At 55.5% G+C, this 8,436-nt stretch overlaps 1 protein-coding gene across 1 annotated transcript; it reads left to right on the plus strand.

Annotated features, from left to right (window-relative positions):
- The first annotated feature begins 1,697 nt into the window (after positions 1–1,697).
- DDOST (dolichyl-diphosphooligosaccharide--protein glycosyltransferase non-catalytic subunit) lies at positions 1,698–7,620 on the plus strand. Its single transcript, XM_064678784.1, has 11 exons — positions 1,698–1,870; positions 3,320–3,430; positions 3,685–3,771; positions 4,075–4,178; positions 4,974–5,068; positions 5,407–5,500; positions 5,901–6,049; positions 6,333–6,480; positions 6,608–6,728; positions 6,938–7,044; positions 7,126–7,620. Exons 1-11 carry the CDS (start codon positions 1,732–1,734, stop codon positions 7,273–7,275), a joined length of 1,305 nt encoding a protein of 434 aa, XP_064534854.1. The 5' UTR covers positions 1,698–1,731; the 3' UTR covers positions 7,276–7,620.
- Positions 7,621–8,436: the final 816 nt, after the last annotated feature.

Consider the following 8,436-nt stretch of genomic DNA (forward strand, 5'->3'; position numbering starts at 1 on the left):
CAGCTCCTGCCAGTTCTGAGCACCCCAGGTATTTTCTGGGGGAAAGAATAAAATATATAAAAGTAATGCTCTTGAATTTTACATTTAAAATCTTCAATTTTGAAACACTTGAAAATCAGTTTTGCTCTTATTTTTTGAGGCAGAACCAGAGGAGCTTCAGAAAAATTGACATTTGTGTGTACAGTCCCAAATCTGCACATGAAGGACTTGTATTTGAGTATTCAGGTTATCAAAGAAATATTTCACCTTTTTAACTGAAATAAGGAACTCCCAAGAGTTTGTTATCAGTGGACACAAACCACATTAGTAAAGGTTGACTTCAAGTCTGTTCAAAACTTGGCACTGTGGAGAAACACAGGAAATCTTTCATTAAGACATGGAATAATCATTAAGATATGGAATAATCTCTCCACACAAATCTCATCTAATTTTTAACTCAACTAGAAATCTTGCCAAATATTGAAGCTTTTCTGTGTATCTTTTCATCCCTCTGCTCACAGATTCCCATGCTCTCAGTAACTTTTGGTCTCTCCCCTATAATCCCAACAACTTGTTTTGTGTCCCAGCTCCGGGCTGCTGAGACCGAGATCTGAGACCTGCAGTGGGGGTTTGAGCTGGAGAAGGTGGATTCCCTGAGCACCAGGAGCTCCCAGGAGCGAGACCTGACATTCTGCCAGCAGCTCCTGGGTCGGGGCAGTCCCTCGTCTGGTGTGACTGCAACTGCAGCGACCTGAAGATCAGGCACAAATCCGTCTGGGATGAGGAAACCGGCTGCTGGAAAATTCCAGAGCCTGTCATTCAAAGAACCCACCTGTCTGGTGGGAAAGGTAAGGGGAGGGTGCTGCGGGTAAGCAGAGGGTACCACAGGTAAGGGAAGGGTGCCATAGGTGAGAGGATGGTGCTGAGAGTGACAGGATGGTCCTGTGAGCATGGGGAGGGTGCTGTGAGTGTGGGGAGGGTGCTGTGAGTGTGGGGAGGGTGCTGTGAGTGTGGGGAGGGTGCTGCAGGTAAGGGGAGGGTACCACAGGTGAGAGGACGTTGCTGTGGGTATGGGAATGGTGCCATAGGTGAGAGGATGGTGCTGTGAGTGACAGGATGGTGCTGTGGGTAAGGGAATGGTCCCACAGGTGAGAGAATGGTGCCTCAGGTGAAAGGACAGGGCTATGAGTGACAGGACAGGGCTGCAGGTGAGAGGATGGTGCTGTAGGTAAGGGGATGGTGCTGTAGGTAAGGGGAGGTTACCACAGGTGAGACCATGGTGCCGCAGGTGAGAGGATGGTGCTGTGAGTGAGAGGATGGTACCAGAGGTGAGAAGATGGTGCTGTGGGTAAGGGGATGGTGCTGTGGGTAAGCAGATGATAGCGCGGGTAAGAGGAGGGTGCCACAGGTAAGGAGATGGTGTCTCAGCTGAGAGGATGGTGCTGCGGGTACGGGAATGGTGCCACAGGTAAGAGGAGGGTACCACAGGTGAGATGAGCTGTCTGTGGGTACAGACAATAACTCCGAGCACATCGGGGGGTGAGCGGCCCACGCCACCGTGGCCGCCGTCGCCGCGGAGGCGGCTGCGCCGAGTCGCGATAGCGCTGTCGCGACAGCGCGGAGCTGTCGGGCGCTGATTGGCCGGAGGCCGCGCGTCGCTGGCGCTGATTGGCTGGAGGCCGCGCGACGCCGTCGTTGATTGGCTGCTGGGCTGCCCGCCTCTGGGGGCGCTGCCCCGTGCCAGGGTCCAAGATGGCGGCGGCCGCGCTGTGCCTGTGGGGGCTCCTGGCGGGGCTGGCGGCGGCCGCTGAGGGGGGGCCCCGCACGCTGGTGCTCCTGGAGAACGGGAACCTCCGCGACACGCACTCCATGTTCTTCCGCAGCCTCGCGGGTACGGGGAGGGAGTGGCTGGGCGCGGGGAGGGGGTCGGGGGTCAGGATGGGGGAGGAGGGTGGGGTTACCTGAGGGAGAAGGGGATGTTTGGGGTCCCCTGGTCACTGTGAGGGGTGAGATTGGGGTTACCTGAGGGAAAAGGGGTATTTGGGTCAGAATGGGGGAGGAGATTGGAGTTACCTGAGGAAAAAAGGAGGTGTTTGGGGTCCCCTGGTCAGAATGGGGAAGGAGATTGGGATTCCTTGGCCAGGCTGAGGGAGGAGAGGGGTGTCCTTTGGTGGAAAGGTGCGTGTTTGGGCTCCCCTGACCGGAATGGAGGAGGAAATGGGGATCCCGTGGGGAGGGTGGTGGCTGGGGTCCCCAGGTCAGGCTGAGGGAGGAGATTGGGGGTCCCAAGGGAAAAGGAGGGGTGTTTGGTGTGCCCTGGTCAGAATTGGGGAAGAGATGGGGGTCCTGTGGGAGAGGATTGTGTGTTTAGGGTCCACTGACTGTGCTGAGGGAGGTGACTGGGGATCCTGTGTTGGGCTGAGGGGCAGATTGGGGTCACCTATGTCAGACACAGGAGATTGGGGTTCCCTGGTTGCAGAGGGGGGTGTTTGGGGTCTCCTGGACAGAGGTGGGGAGGAGGTTGGGGTCCTCTGGTTAGGCAGAGGAGGAGAGTGGGATTCCCTGGTTGGAGAGGGGTTATTTGGGTGCCCTGGTCAGAACGGGGAAGGAGATTGGGGTCCCCTGTGCCATGCTAGAGGGGGAGGTTGAGGACTCTGTGCCAGGCTGAGGGAGGATATTGAAGTTCCCTGGGGGAGGAGGGGGCTGTTTGGGGTCCCCTGGCCTGGCTGAGGAAGGAGATTGGGGTTCCCTGAGGGAGAGGGGGTTGTTTGGGTTCCACTGCTTAGAATGAAGGAGAAGATTGGGATCCCCTGGTCAGGATGAGGGAGGTGATGGGGACCCAACAGAGACCAGGGGTAGGAGATATGGGTTCAATGTGGGGGAGAGGGGATGGTTGGAGTCCCCTGGTCAGGCAGAGGGAGCAGGTTGGAAACCCTCTGTTGGACTGAGGGAGGAGATGGGAGTTCCCTGGGGGAGTGTTTGGGGTCCCCTGGCCAGAATGAGGGAAGAGATTGGGGTTCCTAGGGGAGATGGGGGTGTTTGTTGTCCCCTGGCCCAACTGAGGAAGGAGATGGGTGTTGTTTCCCCAGTTTTCCCTGTGTTTTGGATCCTCTGGAATGTTGGTCCCCATTTGATAGGTGACAACATCCTTCAACATCAGGGCTCTTCAGGGGTTTATAGGGGAACCCCAAGTGCTGCTCCCAGAAAGCCCCTAAGCCAGTTTTTCCAAAACACTGCTGTTTATTGGGGGAATAAACCTCGGGATCCTGCTGGTGCTTTGCTGCCCCATGTGTGGATTTTCTGCCATGGGCAAGTTGTCCCCTCTGTGTTGTGGCTGCAGACAGGGGCTTCGACCTCACCTTCCGCACCGCGGACGACGCCGGCCTGTCCCTGATCAAATACGGGGAGTTCCTGTACGACAACCTCATCATCTTCTCCCCATCCATAGAGGGTAAGTGCAGGAGGGGAAAACTCCCCTGCTCTGGAGCTTGGTGGCATTTTTGGAAGGGGATTTCCAGCTGTTTTGTGAGTTTTAATTAAATTTGACACTTTAAATGTAGCCAGTAGCAAACTGCAGCTGTCTCCAGGCCTTTATTGGTGGTTCTTCCAGCCGTGGGAGGGGTGATTCGGTGATTTGCCGTGGTTTGACTCTGCCAGGGGGTTATTTCTGAGCGCTAGTCATGAATTCTTGCCGTGTGCCCTCAGATTTTGGTGGGAACATCAACGTGGAGACCATCACGGCGTTCATCGACGGCGGCGGCAGCGTCCTCGTGGCCGCCAGCTCAGACATCGGTAAGTGCAGACGTTCCTCGGGGAGAAGGAGTTTGTGGCAGCAACAAAAACTGAGTTCCTGCAACAAAAACTGTGAGCAAACACAGTTCCTCATTCCTCGTTGTGCACCTCGAGGTTTGTCCTGGAAGGAAGTGGGTGATAAATGTCTTGAGTGACACGTTCAGGGGCAGTTTAGCTGGGGAGGTCATTTTGCTCCTGGGGGTTTGGCTTGTAGAGCACTGAACATATGGATTTAAAGCTAAATTGGCTTTTTCTTTGATGTTTATGTGTCATGGTGATGGAGAATCTGTTGTGTCCCTGCAGGTGACCCACTGAGGGAGCTGGGCAGCGAGTGTGGGATTGAGTTTGACGAGGAGAGGACAGCAGTGATTGACCATCACAACTATGATATATCCGACCCTGGACAGGTAAATGGTTTGCCTGCACCTTTGGGGCAGCTTTAACTGAAGCATAAAGGTTTAGAGATAAATCCTCTGTCCTTGTCCTCCCTTTTTTCCTCCATCCCTTTTCTGCTCTCCCACCTTCCTCCCAGGAAAGTGGTAAATACTCCGTGTTGCAGCATTCAGATCCTTCAGATTGTAGTTTGAGTGACACTGTGGTTAACACTGGTTCTGGACCTCTCTGAAGTGTGTGGGGGGGCATTTCACCTCTGGTTGAGGTGTGCCAGACCCTGAGTGGGACACTTTGGATGTGGAAAGGGAGATCTTCAGCCCCAAATTTTCACATCAAGATTTTCAGATGAATAGAAGGATTTTCAGATCAGTATAGAAACATACACATTTCTACATTTTTTTTTGTGTCAGCCAGCACTTTAAAATCAAAGCCTATATAAAAGTCTGAGCTAAATGTATTTTGCTAATTTTTATTTAAATTAAACTGTTGAAGCAGTATGTGGATTTAAGGATCCTGATTTAAGATTTAAGAATTTTATCATCCTGGTTTAAGGATGAAAGTTGCTGAATACAGGGAAGTAAAACACTGTGGGTATTGCTGTCTTTATCAAAAGGCAGTTTATATTTCCTCATAGATCAATATTAATTTAATTTGATCATAATTAAAAATGCTGGGTTTTTGCTTTTTAATTAACTGCAACATTCATCCAACAGCTGTGATTGTAAGAATAAATTTAACTTTTAACTGAGAGGCTGCTGCCTGTCATTAGACCCTGACACAGCTCACGCTGGTCTCTCTTGTTTTCCCAGCACACTCTGATCGTGGCGGACACGGAGAATCTCCTGAAGGCCCCCACCATCGTGGGGAAGGCAGCTCTGAACCCCATCCTGTTCCGAGGAGTTGGGTGAGCAGGAACAGGGCGAGATGGGGGGCGTTGGGGAAGTGGAATTAGACCAGTGGTGTTGGCTGTGAGCTGAGCGTAGGGTCAGCGCTGGCACTCCTCATGTGAGCATAAGAAGTTCCTCTTGATTTCAAACAAAATGGAAGGAAACTCTCCAAAGGAGTTAGTTGTTTACCTAGGAATGGCTCCTAACAAATTAGTGGAGTTTGACCACAGATCTTGAGGAAATACTTAGTTTCTTGGCCCAGCCAAGCGGTGAGGAGGTCTGTGGGGTTGAGCATTCCTCTGGATGTGGGGGTCCTGGGGGTCTTTGTGCTGCTCACTGTGGCTTTCCCTGCAAGGATGGTGGCTGATCCTGACAACCCACTGGTGCTGGATATCCTGACTGGCTCTTCCACCTCTTACTCCTTCTTCCCAGATAAGCCCATCACTCAGGTAAGCTCCTTCACTTTCTCTCCTCTTTTGAGCTGTACTTCCACAATTAAGTCCCTCAAATTTCTGCACCTTGGGAAAATGCTGGATCTCCTGATTGATTTTGGGAGGGACAGGCTGTCGGCTGCTTCCCAGTGTCGCCCTGGGAATCTTCCTCTCTGCTTCCTGCTGGTGGGAAGTGTTCAGTGTGAGGGACACACGTCCAGCCTAGATAAAGTGTCTCTCCTGGTCCCATCCCAGCCACAGAGGGAATCTGAGTCCCATTCCTGCTTATTCTGATCCGCATGGTTTCTCCTTAATTGCTGCCTGTGCTGATACAGCCAGACTGTCCCACCGCACAGGAAACTCTTCTGTGTTCATCCCTGAAGTGCCTAAACCCTCTTGCACCCTCGTTGCCCTGCAGTACCCTCACGCCGTGGGGAAGAACACGCTGCTGATCGCGGGGCTGCAGGCCCGGAACAACGCCCGCGTCGTGTTCAGCGGCTCCCTGGACTTCTTCAGCGACGCCTTCTTCAACTCCGCCGTGCAGAAGGCCACTCCCGGCTCCAAGAGGTGCCTTGGCTTCCTGGCGTCCCTGGCTGGGGAATGGCTGGGGAGCGGTTCGATGGCAAAAGTCCTGGGAAACAGGCAACAAATGTTTGTGTTTTGGGAAAGAGCAGAAAGCCTGAAGTAAATTGGGGCGACGCATTCCTTTGGCCTTATGGAGCAATGTGCTTTGGGAAGCAATTCCCTCCTTTAACCCTGGCTCAGTTTTTGTTCATTTCCCATTTATTCCTGGTTTGGTTTCGGCACGGGGTGTGTTTTCCCAGCTGTCTCAGCCTCCCTTGCTCCGCAGGTACTCGCAGACGGGTAACTATGAGCTGGCCGTGGCCCTGTCCCGCTGGGTGTTCAAGGAGGAGGGGGTTCTGCGCGTGGGGGCCGTGTCCCACCACCGCGTCGGGGAGCTCACGCCGCCCAACGCCTACACCGTCACCGACCTCGTGGTGAGGGGGCCGGGCTGGCCCGGGCAGGAGGGCACACAGGAGGTGCCTTGGGAGAGGAATCTGGGAACGCTTGAGCCCAGAGTGGGTGGAGGTCCGTTCTCAGGCGCTGCTCGTTGGTGTGTCCCAGGAGTACAGCATCGTGATCGAGAAGCTTGCTGACGGCAGGTGGGTGCCCTTCGACGGGGACGACATCCAGCTGGAGTTTGTGCGCATCGACCCCTTTGTGAGGACCTTCCTCAAGAGGAACGGTACGTGCCCCTCACAGGAGCAGTGAGGCCCCTCAGGAGGAGCTGCAGGTCCCCTCCAAGAGGAGCAGTAGGTCTCCCACAAGGGGAGTGGTGGGTCCCCCTCCAGAGGAGCGGTAGGTCCCTATTGCTTCCCCAGCCCCACACTGGGGGTGTCCTCACCGTCCCCAGCCTCTGGTGTCACCCCAGTGTCACCCCTGTCTCGCCCTCAGGTGGCAAGTACAGTGTGCAGTTCAAGCTGCCAGACGTCTACGGCGTGTTCCAGTTCAAGGTGGATTACAACCGCCTGGGCTACACCCACCTCTACTCCTCCACACAGGTGAGTGTGGCGGGAGCCAATCCCACCGTTTCCCGGGAGGAAAGGCTTCCCCCACTCCAAGGCCGCCCCTCTGTCCCCCAGGTGTCCGTGCGGCCCCTGCAGCACACGCAGTACGAGCGGTTCATCCCCTCGGCGTATCCCTACTACGCCGGTGCCTTCTCCATGATGGTCGGGCTCTTCATGTTCAGCATTGTCTTCCTGCACATGAAGGAGAAGGAGAAATCCGACTGAGCTCCCTGTGGGAGGAGGAGCCTTTTCCTGGTGCCAGGCAGGGCCGGGCAGTGCTCGGACCCCCTGTGTGTCCATGTGAGGACTGGTGGGTGCTGGATGTGCTGCAGGGCTGCGTCTGGTCTTTTTATTTTGACACCTGGGGGGATTAATAGGAATGAAAATTAAATTGGGGGGGGATCCATTGCTGAAGTGTTTGCAAACCCAGGACCAGGATGCCTCTGGTGTTCACTGAGGAATTGTGATGTTTGTCTCGCTCTGTCATGGGAAGGGTTTGGATTGGAGTTGGTTGGAATGATTAGGATTGGAGATTAACTCGCTGTTCAAAATAAAGTCTCATTCCTCTCACCCTGGATGGGAGTGAATTCATGGCATGGGGTGTTTGGACGTGTCCCCAGCCTGGAGGGATGTGTCCCCACATCACCCTCACCTGCTCCAGGTGTTCCCCAGGGTGGGCTGGGAGGGAACATTTAGATGGTGCCAAGGCTGGTGAATGCTGAAAGGCAGAAGGGAGAGTCTGGGGTGCACAGGGGAGCTTGGGGCACCCCAGAAAGCACAACAGAGGCTCCGAGGACAGGAGCCCTTCTGGGCCCAGGGACCTCAGGGGACACAGGGCCACGGCAGGGGGGGCAGAGGGAACTCTGGGGACACAGGAACACCCCTGGGGGATACAGAAACCCCTGCTGACACCAGCAGCAGAGCCACTTGGGGACACAGGGATCGCTGGGGACACAGGCACCCACCCCCCCGGGGACACAGTAATGCTCAGGGGTGCAGGGACTTTAGAGGACACCTGGGGACAGCAGTGACCACCAGGGACACAGGGCCACCTGGGGACACAGGAACACCCAGGGCACAGGGACCCCTTGGGGACACAGGGACTCCGGGATGGGCACAGGAACCCAAGGCGGGCACAGTGACCCCTTGGTGACACGGGGACCCGTTGGGGACACAGGGACCCGGGCGGGCACAGGGACCCCTTGGGGACACGGGGACCGTTGGGGACACAGGGACCCGGGGCGGGCAGAGGAACCCGGGGCGGGCACAGGGACCCGGGGGCTCTCCGGCCCCTCCCACGTGCCGGCTTGAGGAGGGGGCGGTGCCTCCCCCCGCCGGCGCTCCCCGATTGGCCGGGCGGCGCTGATTGACGTGCGGCGCCGGGCC

This window comes from Pseudopipra pipra, chromosome 22 (genome assembly GCF_036250125.1).
Source record: "Pseudopipra pipra isolate bDixPip1 chromosome 22, bDixPip1.hap1, whole genome shotgun sequence".
NCBI lineage: Eukaryota > Metazoa > Chordata > Aves > Passeriformes > Pipridae > Pseudopipra > Pseudopipra pipra.

Coding starts and splice junctions, on each gene's coding strand:
- DDOST (XM_064678784.1), top strand. CDS start 1,732: ATGGCGGCGGCCGCGCTGTGCCTGTGGGGGCTCCTGGCGGGGCTGGCG. Junction 5,501..5,900: donor CAGATAAGCCCATCACTCAG/GTAAGCTCCTTC, acceptor GTTGCCCTGCAG/TACCCTCACGCCGTGGGGAA. Junction 6,050..6,332: donor GCCACTCCCGGCTCCAAGAG/GTGCCTTGGCTT, acceptor CTTGCTCCGCAG/GTACTCGCAGACGGGTAACT.